This window comes from Chiloscyllium plagiosum, chromosome 37, assembly GCF_004010195.1.
Source record: "Chiloscyllium plagiosum isolate BGI_BamShark_2017 chromosome 37, ASM401019v2, whole genome shotgun sequence".
Classification (NCBI taxonomy): Eukaryota; Metazoa; Chordata; class Chondrichthyes; order Orectolobiformes; family Hemiscylliidae; genus Chiloscyllium; species Chiloscyllium plagiosum.
In genome coordinates this window covers 14,431,131-14,453,150 of record NC_057746.1, presented here as the reverse complement: position 1 = coordinate 14,453,150, position 22,020 = coordinate 14,431,131, and the positions used below count along the sequence as shown (strand labels likewise).

At 45.7% G+C, this 22,020-nt stretch overlaps 1 protein-coding gene across 1 annotated transcript in view; it reads right to left on the bottom strand.

Annotated features, from left to right (window-relative positions):
• Nucleotides 1-22,020, bottom strand: part of LOC122541220 (collagen alpha-1(V) chain-like) — a 249,088-nt gene that overhangs the window by 181,898 nt on the left and 45,170 nt on the right. Inside the window, exons 2-3 of the mRNA XM_043677844.1 lie at nt 9,477-9,644; nt 8,624-8,859 (exon numbers count right to left, since the gene is read on the bottom strand). Of these exons, the coding sequence (XP_043533779.1) occupies nt 8,624-8,859; nt 9,477-9,644 (404 nt within the window). The remainder of the gene's footprint in view (nt 1-8,623; nt 8,860-9,476; nt 9,645-22,020) is intronic.

Here is a 22,020-nt window from a genome sequence, read left to right as displayed (position 1 = left end):
CAGGCCAACACATCTACAGGCAATGTACAGATAGTGCAAACACCGACATACACACAGACAGTGAAACAGGCCAACACATCTACAGGCAATGTACAGATAGTGCAAACACCGACATACACACAGACAGTGAAACAGGCCAACACATCTACAGGCAATGTACAGATAGTGCAAACACCGACATACACACAGACAGTGAAACAGGCCAACACATCTACAGGCAATGTACAGATAGTGCAAACACCGACATACACACAGACAGTGAAACAGGCCAACACATCTACAGGCAATGTACAGATAGTGCAAACACCGACATACACACAGACAGTGAAACAGGCCAACACATCTACAGGCAATGTACAGATAGTGCAAACACCGACATACACACAGACAGTGAAACAGGCCAACACATCTACAGGCAATGTACAGATAGTGCAAACACCGACATACACACAGACAGTGAAACAGGCCAACACATCTACAGGCAATGTACAGATAGTGCAAACACCGACATACACACAGACAGTGAAACAGGCCAACACATCTACAGGCAATGTACAGATAGTGCAAACACCGACATACACACAGACAGTGAAACAGGCCAACACATCTACAGGCAATGTACAGATAGTGCAAACACCGACATACACACAGACAGTGAAACAGGCCAACACATCTACAGGCAATGTACAGATAGTGCAAACACCGACATACACACAGACAGTGAAACAGGCCAACACATCTACAGGCAATGTACAGATAGTGCAAACACCGACATACACACAGACAGTGAAACAGGCCAACACATCTACAGGCAATGTACAGATAGTGCAAACACCGACATACACACAGACAGTGAAACAGGCCAACACATCTACAGGCAATGTACAGATAGTGCAAACACCGACATACACACAGACAGTGAAACAGGCCAACACATCTACAGGCAATGTACAGATAGTGCAAACACCGACATACACACAGACAGTGAAACAGGCCAACACATCTACAGGCAATGTACAGATAGTGCAAACACCGACATACACACAGACAGTGAAACAGGCCAACACATCTACAGGCAATGTACAGATAGTGCAAACACCGACATACACACAGACAGTGAAACAGGCCAACACATCTACAGGCAATGTACAGATAGTGCAAACACCGACATACACACAGACAGTGAAACAGGCCAACACATCTACAGGCAATGTACAGATAGTGCAAACACCGACATACACACAGACAGTGAAACAGGCCAACACATCTACAGGCAATGTACAGATAGTGCAAACACCGACATACACACAGACAGTGAAACAGGCCAACACATCTACAGGCAATGTACAGATAGTGCAAACACCGACATACACACAGACAGTGAAACAGGCCAACACATCTACAGGCAATGTACAGATAGTGCAAACACCGACATACACACAGACAGTGAAACAGGCCAACACATCTACAGGCAATGTACAGATAGTGCAAACACCGACATACACACAGACAGTGAAACAGGCCAACACATCTACAGGCAATGTACAGATAGTGCAAACACCGACATACACACAGACAGTGAAACAGGCCAACACATCTACAGGCAATGTACAGATAGTGCAAACACCGACATACACACAGACAGTGAAACAGGCCAACACATCTACAGGCAATGTACAGATAGTGCAAACACCGACATACACACAGACAGTGAAACAGGCCAACACATCTACAGGCAATGTACAGATAGTGCAAACACCGACATACACACAGACAGTGAAACAGGCCAACACATCTACAGGCAATGTACAGATAGTGCAAACACCGACATACACACAGACAGTGAAACAGGCCAACACATCTACAGGCAATGTACAGATAGTGCAAACACCGACATACACACAGACAGTGAAACAGGCCAACACATCTACAGGCAATGTACAGATAGTGCAAACACCGACATACACACAGACAGTGAAACAGGCCAACACATCTACAGGCAATGTACAGATAGTGCAAACACCGACATACACACAGACAGTGAAACAGGCCAACACATCTACAGGCAATGTACAGATAGTGCAAACACCGACATACACACAGACAGTGAAACAGGCCAACACATCTACAGGCAATGTACAGATAGTGCAAACACCGACATACACACAGACAGTGAAACAGGCCAACACATCTACAGGCAATGTACAGATAGTGCAAACACCGACATACACACAGACAGTGAAACAGGCCAACACATCTACAGGCAATGTACAGATAGTGCAAACACCGACATACACACAGACAGTGAAACAGGCCAACACATCTACAGGCAATGTACAGATAGTGCAAACACCGACATACACACAGACAGTGAAACAGGCCAACACATCTACAGGCAATGTACAGATAGTGCAAACACCGACATACACACAGACAGTGAAACAGGCCAACACATCTACAGGCAATGTACAGATAGTGCAAACACCGACATACACACAGACAGTGAAACAGGCCAACACATCTACAGGCAATGTACAGATAGTGCAAACACCGACATACACACAGACAGTGAAACAGGCCAACACATCTACAGGCAATGTACAGATAGTGCAAACACCGACATACACACAGACAGTGAAACAGGCCAACACATCTACAGGCAATGTACAGATAGTGCAAACACCGACATACACACAGACAGTGAAACAGGCCAACACATCTACAGGCAATGTACAGATAGTGCAAACACCGACATACACACAGACAGTGAAACAGGCCAACACATCTACAGGCAATGTACAGATAGTGCAAACACCGACATACACACAGACAGTGAAACAGGCCAACACATCTACAGGCAATGTACAGATAGTGCAAACACCGACATACACACAGACAGTGAAACAGGCCAACACATCTACAGGCAATGTACAGATAGTGCAAACACCGACATACACACAGACAGTGAAACAGGCCAACACATCTACAGGCAATGTACAGATAGTGCAAACACCGACATACACACAGACAGTGAAACAGGCCAACACATCTACAGGCAATGTACAGATAGTGCAAACACCGACATACACACAGACAGTGAAACAGGCCAACACATCTACAGGCAATGTACAGATAGTGCAAACACCGACATACACACAGACAGTGAAACAGGCCAACACATCTACAGGCAATGTACAGATAGTGCAAACACCGACATACACACAGACAGTGAAACAGGCCAACACATCTACAGGCAATGTACAGATAGTGCAAACACCGACATACACACAGACAGTGAAACAGGCCAACACATCTACAGGCAATGTACAGATAGTGCAAACACCGACATACACACAGACAGTGAAACAGGCCAACACATCTACAGGCAATGTACAGATAGTGCAAACACCGACATACACACAGACAGTGAAACAGGCCAACACATCTACAGGCAATGTACAGATAGTGCAAACACCGACATACACACAGACAGTGAAACAGGCCAACACATCTACAGGCAATGTACAGATAGTGCAAACACCGACATACACACAGACAGTGAAACAGGCCAACACATCTACAGGCAATGTACAGATAGTGCAAACACCGACATACACACAGACAGTGAAACAGGCCAACACATCTACAGGCAATGTACAGATAGTGCAAACACCGACATACACACAGACAGTGAAACAGGCCAACACATCTACAGGCAATGTACAGATAGTGCAAACACCGACATACACACAGACAGTGAAACAGGCCAACACATCTACAGGCAATGTACAGATAGTGCAAACACCGACATACACACAGACAGTGAAACAGGCCAACACATCTACAGGCAATGTACAGATAGTGCAAACACCGACATACACACAGACAGTGAAACAGGCCAACACATCTACAGGCAATGTACAGATAGTGCAAACACCGACATACACACAGACAGTGAAACAGGCCAACACATCTACAGGCAATGTACAGATAGTGCAAACACCGACATACACACAGACAGTGAAACAGGCCAACACATCTACAGGCAATGTACAGATAGTGCAAACACCGACATACACACAGACAGTGAAACAGGCCAACACATCTACAGGCAATGTACAGATAGTGCAAACACCGACATACACACAGACAGTGAAACAGGCCAACACATCTACAGGCAATGTACAGATAGTGCAAACACCGACATACACACAGACAGTGAAACAGGCCAACACATCTACAGGCAATGTACAGATAGTGCAAACACCGACATACACACAGACAGTGAAACAGGCCAACACATCTACAGGCAATGTACAGATAGTGCAAACACCGACATACACACAGACAGTGAAACAGGCCAACACATCTACAGGCAATGTACAGATAGTGCAAACACCGACATACACACAGACAGTGAAACAGGCCAACACATCTACAGGCAATGTACAGATAGTGCAAACACCGACATACACACAGACAGTGAAACAGGCCAACACATCTACAGGCAATGTACAGATAGTGCAAACACCGACATACACACAGACAGTGAAACAGGCCAACACATCTACAGGCAATGTACAGATAGTGCAAACACCGACATACACACAGACAGTGAAACAGGCCAACACATCTACAGGCAATGTACAGATAGTGCAAACACCGACATACACACAGACAGTGAAACAGGCCAACACATCTACAGGCAATGTACAGATAGTGCAAACACCGACATACACACAGACAGTGAAACAGGCCAACACATCTACAGGCAATGTACAGATAGTGCAAACACCGACATACACACAGACAGTGAAACAGGCCAACACATCTACAGGCAATGTACAGATAGTGCAAACACCGACATACACACAGACAGTGAAACAGGCCAACACATCTACAGGCAATGTACAGATAGTGCAAACACCGACATACACACAGACAGTGAAACAGGCCAACACATCTACAGGCAATGTACAGATAGTGCAAACACCGACATACACACAGACAGTGAAACAGGCCAACACATCTACAGGCAATGTACAGATAGTGCAAACACCGACATACACACAGACAGTGAAACAGGCCAACACATCTACAGGCAATGTACAGATAGTGCAAACACCGACATACACACAGACAGTGAAACAGGCCAACACATCTACAGGCAATGTACAGATAGTGCAAACACCGACATACACACAGACAGTGAAACAGGCCAACACATCTACAGGCAATGTACAGATAGTGCAAACACCGACATACACACAGACAGTGAAACAGGCCAACACATCTACAGGCAATGTACAGATAGTGCAAACACCGACATACACACAGACAGTGAAACAGGCCAACACATCTACAGGCAATGTACAGATAGTGCAAACACCGACATACACACAGACAGTGAAACAGGCCAACACATCTACAGGCAATGTACAGATAGTGCAAACACCGACATACACACAGACAGTGAAACAGGCCAACACATCTACAGGCAATGTACAGATAGTGCAAACACCGACATACACACAGACAGTGAAACAGGCCAACACATCTACAGGCAATGTACAGATAGTGCAAACACCGACATACACACAGACAGTGAAACAGGCCAACACATCTACAGGCAATGTACAGATAGTGCAAACACCGACATACACACAGACAGTGAAACAGGCCAACACATCTACAGGCAATGTACAGATAGTGCAAACACCGACATACACACAGACAGTGAAACAGGCCAACACATCTACAGGCAATGTACAGATAGTGCAAACACCGACATACACACAGACAGTGAAACAGGCCAACACATCTACAGGCAATGTACAGATAGTGCAAACACCGACATACACACAGACAGTGAAACAGGCCAACACATCTACAGGCAATGTACAGATAGTGCAAACACCGACATACACACAGACAGTGAAACAGGCCAACACATCTACAGGCAATGTACAGATAGTGCAAACACCGTCAAACAGACACATACAGAGAAAAGGGAAGACACAGAAACAAACAGCTTAGCACACATAGAAAAATAGGCACAAAAACAGAGAGAAATGCGCAAATACACACACACACATAGGTAGATGGTCACAGAAACAGAGTCAGGCATACACAAGGAGAAATGGCCAGTGCACTCTGTGAGATGATACAATGTTAGTGAGGAGGGGAAGTAATATTTTGAACACCCCATTTATCTTTTTATTTAGATTTGCTACCTGCCCACTCTAACTTAGTGTACTGTTGTGCACCTGGGTCCCTAAATCTCTTTCGCCTTCCACTATTTCACCATTTAAATAATACTCCGGTCTGTCCCTTTTTGCTACAAAATAGATGATCTCACATTTTCCAGCAATGCAATCCATCTGCCACATTTTTCCCACTAGCTGATCTTTCCGTGTCTCTGTGAAATGTAATGCCTGAGTATGCAGTATGTGAAACGTCAACAATCCTGTTCCATAGAATATACGGTTCCCGATTGTAAAATCTAACTCACTAACCAGATGTAGGAGCAGACAGGCAATATAAAGAAATGCGCAGACATCAGCACACAGGACACAATAAACCTTTTAGTAAACTGGGAATAGGCATACTGAGAGATAGGTGCAGACAAGTGCAAAGATTTATGTCTAAAATCCTGTACACACAGGAATACAGGAGCCTGCAGGCTATTAGCCTAATGCACTTTGTATGGTGTGATCTGCCTGTAGTGCATGCAAAACAAAGCTTTTCACTGTACCTGGGTACATGTGACAATAATTAATCAAATCCAAAAAATGAACTCAGGAAACAGACAATCCAGGATGTACAAAGTAGATAAACGGAAGCTGGAAGAACTCAGCAAGCCAGGCAGCATCAGGGGGTGGAGGTGGGGACTGCAGATGCTGGAGATTAGAGTCAAGACTAGAGTGGTGCTGGAAAAGCACAGCAGGTCAGGCAGCATCCGAGGAGCAGGAAAATCGACGTTTCGGGCAAAAGCCCTTCAACAGGAATACCTGTTGACGGGCTTTTGCCCGGAACATCGATTTTCCTGCTCTTCAGATGCAGCCTGACCTGCTGTGCTCGAATCCAGCATCAGCAGGTGGAAAAGTCAATGATTCTGGTATAACCCTTCTTCAGGTCTTTCAGCCTCATGTTTGTCTACCTTGGATTCCAGCATCTGCAGTTTTGGTGTTTCTAATATAAGAAGATTAAACAGACACACATACCACACACACACACACACACACACAAACGCTCTCTCTCTCTCTAGCAAAGCACATAACTATAAGAAGTTAGAATTTGTGTTGACTCAATGTAGTAAAACCCCTAAAAGACTTCACAGGAATGATTATCAAGCAAACCGTGATGAAAACATTCTTTGACAAGCCATAAAAATAAGAATGAAAGAAGTGATTGAAACCACAGTCAAAGAGATGGGCTTTCAGGGTGTCTGGAAAGGGAAAACTGAGGTAGAGGGATGGAGAGATTCAGGGAGGGAATTCCTAGTATCAGGGCCCAGGGCGAGCCACAAATGGTGGAGCAAGTGCAATCAAGGATTTTCAAGAGGCCAAAGTTAGAGGAGCACAGAGATCTCGGAGAGTCATGGGATTGTAGGAGATGACAAAAACAGGGAGTTGAAGAGAAGAATGAGAGCTCACACCAAGTTAGGGGTGGGAGGGAAATGAGGCTCAGGATGAGTTAAGTTATGAGCAGCAGAGTTTGAGGTCAATCTTTTTTACAAGAGATGGGATAACGGACAGGAGAGGTTTGGAGTTGCCAAGGAGGTAGTAAAGGCACAGATCAGTGTTTTAGCAGGTGGATGAGCTGAGGTGGACACAGAGACAGACAATCATCCCGGGATGGGAATAGGTGGACTTAGCGATGGAGAAGATATGATCAGGAACCCAGCTCAGTGTAAAACAGGATACCAGGATTTGGCTCAGCATCAGAAATGGCAGGGGACTGATACACAGACATAGAGACACATACACAAAGCATAGAGGCTCACACACCTTCACACACAAGCACACAAAGCACAGGGACTGATAAACAGAGAGCTACACTCACAAAGCACAGAGGCTCACACACATACACAAAGCAAAGGGACTGTTATACATACATAAAGACATATGCACAAAGCACAGAGGGTTTCTCTCTTTCTTACATACACACACAACACAACACAGAGACTGATACACGCCTAGAGATACAGACAAAAAACAGAGGGACTAATGTGCAAACATAAAGAAATACACGCACACACCAATTACAGAGACTGATACACATGCAGATACACATGTGCAAAGCCCACACACAAAGCACAGAGACCATATACACACACTCTCACATACACAAAACACTGGGACTGATGCACAAACATAGTGATACACACACACACACCAAACAGAGACTGATATACACACACAGCACCAGGATGGCTGCATACACAAAGACACACATACAAAGTGCAGAGGCTGACGCACACACAGACAAAGCATAGGGAGTGATATACACACAGAGACACATACATAATGCACACAGGCTGACACACACAGACACAAAGCACACGGACTGATACGCACAAACACAGACATGTACACACAAAGCACAGGGAACATACACGTACAGCAGCCCTATCTACTAACTTTCCATCTGAGAGATTGATGCCTCCAAAGATGGGGTAGTCCTCGGGTGCAGGCTTCCCACTGTGGTCCTCGTACAGGAAGACGGGTGAACGGCCTATCTCCACTCCCACCTGCTGCATGCCTTGCTCACTGTAGATGGACAGCAGGAAAGCTTGGTTTCCAGCCTTCGGTTTCACCAGTGTCATGATGGAGAAGTCTTCGGGGAATCGAGTACCTCCTGCACAAGAGAAGGGATCATTTCATCACTCATGCTCAGTGGCCATAGAGACAAGGAAAGGGTCAGTGAGTGACAAGAAAAGATTATTTAGTGGCTTCAGGGACAAGGGAATGGTCACTCAGTAACCATACATACAAGGAGAGGGTCACGGGGTGGTTATATGGACAAGGGGAGGATCAATGTGTGGCAGGGATGAGAGGGAGTCACTGAGTGAACAGGGTTAATCAGAGACAGCTCAGTGACACACCATGCAATCAGATAACCTGCATTTACAACAAATCCTGACTTGACAACATATTGCTTTCTACATAAGCTCTTGGCATTCCTCTGGAACATGCAAAGGCAGCACTTGTCCGGTTCAAAGAGCCACAGCACAGTACTGCACATATGGATATGATCCACAGACTATCATTGTCTGGGGCAGGGTGATGAGGTCAAAGGTGGACTGTCAATCACCAGTCCGCAGCTACTGGGGGTAGAAAAAATGAGTAACCCCCAATCATTAACCAAAGGGTCAACCTATGGCCCCTCTTCCCCTTCCTCTACACCAGGATTTTCAGACATTGCGCAGAAGGCCTCCAGTTTCCCAGCATGCTCAGTTTGCTGCCCGTGCTTACCTGGGAAGAGCTGTTTGGTGGGAGCGCTGATTTGAGCCTTTTTGGATATTCTGTAAGCCACATCTGCACTGGAGACGGATTTCCTTTTGGGGCAGAAGCCTGTGGTCGTCCTCACTCCTTCAGGTAACCTGTTAAACTGCAACACTTGTAAAACATCTACTGGATCAGCTGTGGAGAGAACAGATGAGAGGATAAGTCAGGTGGTGTGCTCAGACATAACAGAGGGATATCCACAATAAGCACATCAGAACCCTCCTGAACTAAGCCTCAAGTATCCCACAGTTATCCTTCAAATTACCTGTCAGGCCTAAAAGTTGCTGAATCTTTAACCTAATCCTTCTCTTATCTCGAGGTTATCCTTTCAGGAAGCTGTGATACGCTCAGTGACCACTCCCACAATGTCCCACTAGCTGTATGATTGATGTTGACCCTTCTCCAACTCCCAGAAGCCCAGAAAAACCTCCCCAATTCCAGATTGTCACAAGCATCTAGCTCAAAAATATCCCTGTCATTTCCAAATGATCAGAAAATCCTTTTATTTGCGCTTGATATGAAATCTAAACACAAAATATATTCAAAGACATCTGTCTGATCAGCACAGAGTCGAAGGGATGAATAGCCTCTTGCTGTGCCAGAATGATGGATGTTCAAGGGTCATCCCCAAATTAAGGATCAAAGTGCCCACTGAGTTGGAACAGTGGATGACTAATTGGAGAGGTGTCTCTGGTACAGAGGGATTAAACAACTGACCCTGAGGCACTATTTGTACATGTGGGGTTAAACAGTTCAGATAGGAGGCATTCCTAATACACAAATGGTTGAACAGTGCATTGTCAGATTCTCTCTCTGTCCACATGTGGTTAAGCAGTGTGCCGTCAGTCTGTCTCAGTACACAAGGTATTAAACAGCTCTGTAGGCAGTCTTGTTGCACAAATGGTTAAACAGCTCGCTGTTCGATTCCCCACAATACACGAGAAGTTAAACAATTCACAACAAGACACACTCAACTAAACAGCTTAATGTCATATTCTCCCGACAGACAACGTAACAAACAGTTCACTGTGAGACTCTCTCTGTATAATTGTACCATTCCCTTGTACTCAAACGGTTAAACAGCGCACTGCAGAATTCCCCAGTACACAAGCGGTTAAACAGTCTTTCAAGTTTTCCCTGGTTTTAAAGGGGTTAAACAGCTCACTGCATGATTCCTCGGTAGTTAAAATACAAGGAGTTAAAATACCTCACGGCATGATTATTATGATACAGAAAGGGTTAAATAGGTCTCTGCACAGCCTCCCAGTACATGAGTGGTTCAAAAGGTTACTGCACGATTCCCCCAGTACACAAGGAGTTAAACAGCTCGCTGCATGATTCCCCAGGGGTTAAGTAGATCACTGTGATATTCTCCAGTACACAAGAGGTTAAACGGCTCAGTATATGACCCTGGTGCATGTGGGGGTAAATACTCACTGCACAATTTTCCTGATACACGAGGGGTTAAACAGCTCACTGCACAATTTCTTTGGTACATGAGGGGGTTAAATAGGTCACTGCATGATCCCCCTGATCCACGAGGGGTTAAACAGTTCACTGCACAATTCCCCTGGTACATGAGGGGGTTAAACAGCTTACTGCACAATTCCCCTGGTACATGAGGGGGTTAAATAGGTCACTGCATGATCCCCCTGATCCACGAGGGGTTAAACAGTTCACTGCACAATTCCCCTGGTACATGAGGGGTTAAGTAGAACACTTGATGATTCCCCAATATGAGAAGTTAGGCAGCACAGTGACTGACTCGCTGAGCACATGAGGGGTTAACGAGTTCACACTGAGACAGTGCAATTGTGCAAGTAGTGAAACAGCTCACTGTCAGACAGCCCCTCTGTGACAAGGAGACAAACACATTACTATGACACTGTCTACATACACGAGGGTGGGGTGTGGGCACAGGTGGAGTGCAGCAGTTCAAACTGAGAAACTCCTGGTCTCTGAGCACCTAAAATAACTCTCTTTTGGGGGCACTCAGTATCTAAGGGGTTAAGCAGAAGGGCCAGGCTGTGAGTTAAAAATGGCAACCTTTCATCAGTCTGAAGGTGTCTCAGAAATGAGATTTGATTAGATTAGATTCCCTACAGTATGGAAACAGGCCATACTGACTCTCCAAAGAGTAACCCACCCAGACCCATTTCCCTCTGACTAATGCACCTAACATGATGGGCAATTCAGCATGACCAATTCACCTGACCTGCACATCTTTAGACTGTGGGAGGAAACCCACACAGACACGGGGAGAATGTGCAAACTCCACACAGACAGTCATCCGAGGCTGTACTCAAACCCAGGTCCCTCATGCTGTCAAAGCGCAGCAAGGTCAGGCAGCATCCAAGGAACAGGAGAATCAACGTTTCGGGCATAAGCCCTTCTTCAGAATCCATGCACTAAACAAACATTTCTTCCTAGGATTCAGTGGTTACACTGAGCCACCGGAAGTGTCAGGGACCCTGTCAATACTCCAATTCCTAACAGGATGGTAGCTGGCAGATGGAGGTGGCACTTTGAATCTGGCAGCCTCAGTATGTCACCCCCCAATGTCCTGGCATCACCAGCCTTTGGCACCCCTCAACAACAACAACCTGCCTTCATATAGCACTTTCAAGTCCAGAAAGCCATCTCCCCCCTAAGGAGCCTCGCAGGAGTGACTGTCCCCGGATTAAGACAGGTTTGAGTGACCAAAACGCTTGGAGGGGAGAATGAGGAAAAGAGGGGTGTTCTGCAGAGTTTCCTAATGGATTGACTCGGGCAGGAAGGTACGGAGCTTTGGGGACCCTGAGGGCAGGGCAGCCGGTGATGGAGTGTTTAAAATCGGGTTTGATGGGTGGGGGCGGGTGTTGATGCTCAAGAAAGAGGCCAGAACCGGAGGAATGATGGCCAATCTTGGAAGGTGGCAGGGCTGGAGCTGGAGCTGGAGATGGAGATGAAGACGAGGAGGGGCTCGAACAGGTGCCTGGGGAATGTTGAAAGCAGGAAATGCACATTTGCAATGAACTGAGGGTTGCCAGGGGCCTGGAAGTTCCGGCTGTACCCAACCCACCCTCTAAGTAAAAAGAAGTGTCTGATCTCAGGCAACTGGGAAGGGGAAAAGGCAATCTGCAGTTGGACCATCAGTCTCAAGTCCTGTATACCACCATCTGTAATAGTTTTACAAGGCAAATGAACAAGAAGATTTAAGGATAACAGAACAGCATTCACAAGTGAGGTAAAAGCAGTAATAAAAATAAAGTCATTGATTACACTGGATCTGTATTTTTGGGGTAACACCAGACCAGTATGTGTCATGTGCATGTATTACCAGTTTGACCTTCTGGCTTTTATCTAAATGATGTTATCCAAATCCCCTCTACTGTGCTTTGTTAACCCCACTCCCATTCTGATCCAGCGGATTCATTTTCTTGTCCACAGAAATAGACACCAGGAACATAGGTGAGAAGTGATGGGCGAGGTCCTGCTATAGATATTTCCTTATTAAACTGTGCAGAGATAGAGTCATAGAAATGTACAGCACGGAAACAAACCCTTCAGTCCAACTTGTCCATGTTAACCATGTATTCTAAATTAATCTAATCCCATCTCCCAGCATTTGGCCCATATCCCTCTAAACCTTTCCTAATCATGTACCTATCCAGCTGCCTGTTTTAATATTGTGATTGTACCAGCCTCCGCCACTTCGTTTGGCAGCTCGTTCCAGACATGCATCACCCTCTGAGTGAAAATGTTACCCCTTAGGTCCCTCTTAAATCTCTCTCCTCTCACCTTAAACCTACGCCCTCTAGTTTTGGACTCCCCTACCCAGCCCTACCCTGGGGAAAAGATCTTAGCTATTCACCATATCCATGCCCCTCATGATTTTATAAACGTCTGTAAGGTCACCCATCAGCCTCCAATGCTCCAGGGAAAACAGCCCCAGCCTATTCAGCCTCTCCCTGTAGCTCAAACCCTCAAACCCTGGCAACATCCTTGTCAACCTTTTCTGTAGCTTTTCAAGTTTCACAACATCCTTTCTATAGCAGGGAGACCAGAATTGTTTTGACACACAGTTGGAGCAAGTGTGGGATTGAATGAGCCCTCCTGACCGTGATATGAGGACACTACCACCACACCACAGGAGCTCCTATCTCTGTTCTGCAGTGTTAAACAATCCCTGGGTCCTCTGATGGACCAGCCCCTCTCCCTGGTACTACGAGGAAAGCGTTCGCGACGTCTGAGCATTCCATTCCGCACAGATGCCTCAAATCTAAAGTCACTGCTTAAAAAAAAAAGTGAAAGAAAACACCAGAATTCCAAACCAGCTCTGGGAGCTTGCTATGCGCGATTTGGCTAACCTGGCCTGTTCACATTCCGGAACTCGGGGAAAGAGAGAAATGCAAACAAAATATCAAAAACTGCTGGGGCAGAGAGAGTCAAAAACCTGCCTTTCACAGTCGGCAAAGGTCAGACTGCGGTGTGAGGCTGGCTACCAGTAAACGCTCTCTTTCTCTGTACTATAGAGCCCAGCATTGTGCTTCGCTTCTGAGCCGCTGGCAGCCACATGCATTTGGCAGCATCCAGCTGTTTACATATTTCACATTGCTTTCCCCCATGCTGCCATCCCTAAGCTCAGCTGCTGAGCTTCGTTCCCCTCCGGTACTGGGATGGAGCTGGCTGCCCCCTCTCAGATCTTCCAGTCTTGAACAGGCCAGATGCCGGGGACAAGTAAAGCAGCCAAAACAAACAGATTAGGGAGTGGGGGAGTGCAGGGTTGGAATGGATAGAAAAGCCTACATCCCATTTAATAAAATAGTTTTACTGGCAAAAGAAAAGTTTTTGTTTTTACAAAAAATATCTTAAATAGAGGCAGCATGAATCCAGTGAAACTCCGTGTTGAACTTTTAACTTATTTCTTTATTTTTCTACCTTGTACCTAAGATTTTGGACTGAGGTGCCTTTGTACCCAAGATGGCACCAGTGAATGGTAATATTGTACTTCTGTACTTGAGTACATGTGGCAATAAAACCTAATTCTGATTCAAATTCTAACACTTCAGTTTAAACTGAAGGTGGATCTGGATGTGCCACGTTGGCAGAGGGACGAGGTGGGAGGACAGCATGACAAGTTACCCAGTAAGATTGGGAGGAATAAGAGTAGAGGCCTTTAGAGAGAGGTGGACACCATATTCCAGGGTTGGTGGGGGAGTGGGGTAGTGGCACCCTTACCTCTCTCCAACTCCATTTAAACTGAACCACACTTCTCTGTTCCTTCCCTTCCCCCTATTGTCAGGGTCGCTGCACTGCCCCTGGTGGTCAGTGCTTGTCAATCCTTCTTTGAATTGGTGCTAACCTGCTGACTTGGTGCAGGTAGTCAACAAGAAAGATACACAGGTATGGGTAGTCCGCGTGGCCCATCATACCTGCTCCACTACCCAACCTGTTGTCCTTGACACATACTTTGATGGAAGATCTGTCTAAATCAGCCTTGGATATAGTCAAAGAGCCAACCTTTTGGAAGGTGGAATTTGAATACAGGGTTCAAGGCAAGGTTCTTGGAGGAACAGAGGGGTCTTAGGTTCCAGGTCCATAGATCCCTCAAAGTTGCCACCAAAGTTGATAGGGTTGTTAAGAAGACATACGGTGTGCTGGCTTTCATTAGCTGGGGGATTGAGTTTAAGAGCTGTGAGGTTATGCTGCAGCTCTATAGAGCCCTGGTTAGACCACACTTGGGATATTGTGCTCAGTTCTGGACACTTTTTCGAAAGGGTGAGGAAGCTTTTGAGGGGTGCAGAGGAGATTTACCAGGATGCTGCCTGAACTGGAGGCCATGTCTTATGAAGAAAGTTTGAGGGAGCTAGGACTTTTCTCATTGGAGTGAAGAAGGATGAGGGGATGACTTGATGGAGGTGTACAAGATGATGAGAGGCATAGATAGAGTGGGTAGTCATAGACATTTTTCCCAGGGTGGAAATGGCTATCACTAGGGAGCATAATTTTAACATGATTGGAGGAAGGTTTAGGGGAGATGTTAGTGGTCAGTTCTTTACACAGAGAGTGGTGGGTGTGTGGAATGCACTGCCAGTGGTGGCAGTAGAGTCAGATACATTAGGGACATTTAAGCGACTGTTGGATCGGCACATGGATAATAGTAAAGTGTAAAGTGATAGTAAAATGTATGTAGGATAGTTTGATCTTAGAGTAGGATAAAAGGCCGGCACAACATCAAGGGCCGAACGGCCTGCACTGTGCTCTACTTTTCTATGTTCTATGTTCAACTGTCTCTGGGGAAACTAAATTATTCATAGTAAGGATGGGCCCACCCCATCCTTCTCTCAAAATGCAATTTCTTCTCATCTCCAGCTTTAGACAGGACACCCCTCCCTTTGGAAAGCCCAACTCTCCTCCTATAAGAGGACACATGCTCTCAGCATCTCATCCTGCTTTTTCCATCTCTGACCCGTCAATATTGAATCTTCTGGGTGCCCTTAGCACTTGGTTACTTGATGACCAACAAATTGCAGCATGGATCTCCTGCTTTTCTGCTCAATTTCCTCCCATTGGTTGAAAACAAATTGGCTCATTCACCGCTCAGTAGCCAATAAATGCCCAAGTGTTGGCTTATGGCACGGTATCCAATCAGAGCACACATTGGCCACTTGCTACACTGAGGGCTCATTGGTTCCTTCACAGCCCAGTATCCAATCAGAGAATTTGTTGATCATCAGTAATCAAGTGCTAAGGGAGCCCAGAAGATTCAACACTAATTAGCACCTTCAGGACCAGGTATATCAAAAACTCAATGATGGCTGCAGTCAAGTAGCCAAGCCTCGCCCCAAGATATTTGATGCTCAGTTTAAAGCTGGCATCGGTACCCCATGCTGAGGGATTACCGCCCTTGCTGAGGTTATTTGGTGGGAATGTTGAATTTTGGTCCTGTCTGACCTCTCAAGTGGAGAAAGAATAGCACGCATACACTATTTCAAAGAACAGCAAGATTAGAGTCCTAATCTATACTTATCTCTCAGCCTCACTGGCAGCACAGAGTCACGTGAATCCCACCTCATGATTTGCCACATTATCCCTTAACATACCCTCCATCCTCACCAACCTCTGAGAATCCCAATATCCTTGAGTGTCTGAGCAGTTGTCATGGTGATAGTGGCAAACAAATAGTCAGGAGGAATGGTCTTGGGACATTGGCTACTTTTAGACAGACAAAGCTTGGTGTCCAGTCACCCCTTTTTTGTCAAGTTCCTGTGACACATTCTGCAAACTGCATGATTCTCCTGTGAGGCAGTGTAACAGATTCCCCTGTAATGCATTGCAACGTTACAGTGGAACAGATTCCCTGTTAAGATTCCGCTGTGCCAGATTACACTTTGAAAATATCAACAGATTCCACTGTGACACACTAGGGCTGATTTCACTGTGACTCAGTTTAACAGAATCCCACTGTAATATACAATGACTGATTTCACTGTAATACAGTGTAACAGGGCAGCACGGTGGTTCATGGTTAGTATTGCTGCTTCAAAGCGCCAGAGAGGACAGTGCACCCCTCAGTTGACTGTCCGTGTCGTCCCCATGTTTGCATGGGTTTTCTCTGGGTGTTCCAATTTCCTCCCGGTCCATAAATGTGCAGGTTATATGGATTGCTCTTGGGAAATGCAGAGCTACAGGGATAGTGTAGGGGAGTGGGTCTGGGTGGGAAGCGCTTTGGAGGATTGATGGATTTGATTAGTCAAAAAGCCTGCTTCCACACTCTAGGAATTCTCCGATATGATAAATAACTGATTTCCCTGTAACACAGCATAACAGCTTCCACTTAAGTACATCACAACTGATTTGACTGGAATACAGTGGAACAGATTCCACTGTAATATACAACTAATGTAATTATACTGCACAGAAACAGATTCTGTGCTAAGCATTTTAACAAATCTCACTGTAGCACAGTGTAACAGATTCTCCTGTTGCACTGCAACAGGTTTGACTGTAGCATGATGAAATAGATACTCCTGTAACACACTATAATAGATTGCACTGTAATATCGCACTGTAACAAAGTAACCAATTTTACTGCCACAGATTCTACTTTAACTGATTTAACTGTAACCAAGCAAAAAATTTTACTGTAACAAAGTATAATACAGTGTAACAGATTCTACTGTAACAGATTTCAGTGTCGTGTAACAAATTCCACTAATGCACTGTGACAGATTTATTCCAATGCACTGTAACAGATTCTGCTGTAACACACTATAATGGATTCCAATATTGGACTGTAATAGGTTCCCGGTTAAGCATGCTAACAGATTCAACTATACCATGGTATAGGATATGTCACTTTACCATGGTGTAATAAATGTTCCTATAACACACAAAGATTTCACTATAGCATAGTGTAACAGATTCTCCTGTATCAGATTTCACTCTAGCATGGCAACAACATATTCTCCTGTGATACTGCATAATTGATTCCTTATAACACACACTGTAACAAATTCAGACTAATCACTTCCAAATTTCTGGTAAATTATTGCAGTGTCCCATGTCACACACTCTAAACAATTCTGTGTAATGCACTGCAGACGACTGCTAGTACTGAGGAATGGATTCATTGTCAGTTACTGTCACAGGTTCTCTTTAACCCATGGTTCTCCTGTTACACAAAGCAGTTGAACATTCATGGGGTGGTGGGTGTGGAGTTAGGGCAGGCCAGGAAAATGGTGAGAGACTATGTCAGGAGAGCCACTCCCATGGCCAATAATGTTCCCTGACAGCGTGCAGGAGGGCAGACCAGGCAGAGATACACAATGGAGCGTGGCAGCCAATTTACCTCATTACATACCCAGGGCAAGGGTACCGTAGCTGGCTCCCTGGCATGGTGCCAGTGCCAAAGTGGACCCAGGCTGCATTCCAAAGCTGCCAGCTCAGTAGAGTTAGCCACTCATGCAGCCGTGTGCATTTTTGTAGACAATGGGGATTGAGCTGAGTTAAATACAGCCCCAGCTGCGGTAGTGCCTATTCCTGTGTTACATTTCCATATGATCATGCTAATCCTTTTGCTCCTTCTTCTATCCCCCACTTCTTGCCAGTGACCAGGAATGGAAGTGCCCTTGTTCCTCTCCCCAACGAATCCAGCTGCTGCTGCCCACTCTTGGAAGTTTCCAGCTCCTCCAGCAGATCCCATTGCTGGCGGTTAGGCTGACAAACCTTCAGTGCTAAATGGCCACCTACTGACTTATCGATGAAGCTTGGCTACATCATTGCACGGACCCTCCAGGTCACCCCGACATCAGGATCCCAAAGCCTGGGAGCTTGCCCTGTCCTACTGTGACAAAATCCCTGCGGGGTACTTTAAGCTTATTCACTGTAATCACAATCAAATTCCCTGTCACCACAGTTGAAGATTCCTTATATTAGACTCGTGTATGAGTCCATGTAATGCACTGGCTGTAAAAGGTGTTCTGAATCACTTTAACATTCTCTGTAGCAGACTTTCTTCAACACACTGACCTGTAACATACAGCAACATATTCCTCTCTGATTCATCGTAACACCTTACCTGAAATACTCTGTAGCAAGTTGCTTAACGTACTTGTTGCACACTGAAACGTATTTCTCTACATCCATTCACAGGTAATTGAACAGATTCTCTTGAAATGTGCAATAACAGATCACCTATACCACACTGCAATAGATTGTTTGCAACACATCATTTATAACACATTGTAACAGTTTCCCTACAATGTGCTGTAAAATATTTGATGTAACACGCTAACAGAACATTTATTCTTTCATGCTCATTTTGTTGTTCATCCCTTAGTGCCCTGCTAGGCCACTTCAGAGGGCAGTTAAGATTCAAGCATATTGCTGTGGGTCTTTGCAGTCACTTGAACTGAGGCCAAGCAAGGATGGCAACTGCCTAAAGGGCATTCATAAACCAGATATGTTTTTTATGATAATGGTTTCCTGGTCTCTATAATAGGCTGTCTATTTTAATGCTGAAAATGTGTTTATGGAAAAGCGCAGCAGGTCAGGCAGCATCCAAGGTGCACGAGAATCAACATTTCGGGCATGAGCCCTTCTTCAGGAAAGGCTCGATTCTCCTGCTCCTTGGATGCTGCCTGACCTGCTGCGCTTTTCCAGCAACACATTTTCAGCTCTGATCTCCAGCATCTGCAGTTCTCACTTTCTCCCTGTTTATTTTAATGGCAGAATTTTTAAAAGTTACTTGAAAGGTAAGTTTCACCAACTACTATAATGGCATTTGATCTCATATCTTCGAGGGCATTTTATTCCTAACCCAATCACACCAGCAGCACTTCCCCAGCTGTCTGTGTAAGTTACACTGTGATCGAGTTCCTGTAATACACAGTAACATAGTTTCCTGCAATGCATTGGGACAAAACAGTGCACTATAACAGATTTCCTGTGCTCGAATGGAATGGATGTATTTAATCTGCTCTATCAGATTCCTAGTAACATGTTATTGTACATTCTCTGCAACAGATTCCCTTTCATACATGGGAAAAGATTCCTTTGAAAGGTACAACATAAATCTGAAACCAAAACCGACATTGCTGGAGGAAGTCAGCAGGTCTGGCAGCATCCGTGGAAAGAAACAGAGACACTGTTCCAGATTCAGTAACCCTACCTCAGACCAGTTCTGAAAAGGGTCACTGGACCTGAAATGTTAACCATGTTTTCTCTCCACAGATGCTGTCAGATCTGCTGAGTTTCGTCAGCAATGTCTGTTTTTGTCCACTGAGGGACAATAAGCAGACTGTCACAACTTTGAGTTAATATACTGTAATGTCGGCATCCTCACAGGTTACGTCAAGTGATGGAGCTGCAGCGAATCCAGTGGTGACCGGATAACTACCTATTTCCTTTTGCTGATGAGACCAATCCAGGAGAGGCAGCTTCTGCCCTGAGTGTCCAGGTTGAGGCAGTGGCCAGCTCTGGGTTGTTGCTTTGGGATCCCATGCCTGCTGCTGAGCTGTTCCAGACTAGTGCCTCCCAGATGTGATCATCAATGTCGAGGAGTACCTCCTTGTGAGAGGAATCTTTGGCATCCTACTGCCCAGGGAATCCACCTACAGCAGGTATACCAAATTGAAAATATTTGGGGGCTGTGAGCATCCTCCATGAAACTTAGACAGCAGCGCCTTCTTCCTGATGATTGCTGAATACACCTTTTTTTTGAGAGTACCTTCAACCTTTGTGCTTTTGTCCTTCTGAGGGATGGCGAGAAGGTGCTGCAGACCTCTTAGGTGAATGTGTTTCCACTTCCTTCCTTGGTCGCTGCAAGCTGCCTGCAAGCCACTATGGGCTGAGCACACAGGCCTCATAAACCAGGAACCCCCATGCTGCTTAAGAGGCAGCTTAGTGCCATCCCATGCTCAGCTCCTGTTGTTTTTATTTCAAAAATATACTTTATTCATAAAACTATTTTGATGATCTGTACAACTGGTCATGCCATACATATGTAAACATTCCATTTCATTGCATACAGAGATCGAGTAATCATTCATATATACAGGTCTGTATATTTACTATCCATACATGCAGCTGAGGCATCAGCGGAGTCCACTTACTGCGTGGGCCTCCCTGTGCTTAGGCAGGCAGACAGTACACGGTGGTCTCTCCCCACCGCGCCTTGGCGGCAGCTGCCCCTAGCTTCAGCGTGTCCCTCAACACGTAGTCCTGGACCATGGAATGTGCCAGTCTGCAACACTCAGTCAGGGTCAACTCCTTCAGCTGGAAGATCAACAGGTTTCGGACCACCCAGAGAGTGTCCTTCACCGAGTTGATGATCCTCCAGGCGCAGTTGATGTTTGTCTTGGTGTGAGTCCCTGGGAACAGACCGTAGAGCACGGAGTCTAGCGTCACGGCGCTGCTCGGGACGAACCTCGACAAACACCACTGCATTCCTCTCCAGACTTCCTCTGCATAGGCACATTCCAGAAGGAGGTGTGTGACAGTCTCGTCCCCCCCGCAGCCGCTTCGAGGGCAGCGTGCGGTGCGGCTGAGAGTCCGGGCGTGCATAAAGGATCTCACAGGCAGAGCCCTTCTCACCACCAGCCAAGCCATGTCTTGGTGCTTGTTGGAAAGTTCTGGCGATGAGGCATCCTGCCAAATGGCTTTGACAGTCTGCTCAGGGAACCGCCCAATAGGATCCGCCCTCTCCTTTTCCCAAAGGGTCTCAAGGACACTACGTGCTGACCACTTCAGGATGGACTTGTGGTCAAAGGTGTTTCTCTTCATAAATTTCTCCACGAAGGACAGATGGTACGGAACGGTCCAACTACTCGGAGCGTTCAGCGGCAGCGAGGCCAGGCCCATCCTTCGCAACACCAGGGACAGGTAGAACCTCAGTACGTAGTGACACTTAGTGTTTGCGTACAAACAAGGCAGGAGAGAGAGAGAGGGCATACAGTGTCATGCAACTAAAATAATATATTGAACAAACCTAGATTGTTGTTAAGTCTTTCATCATTAGAATATTTCA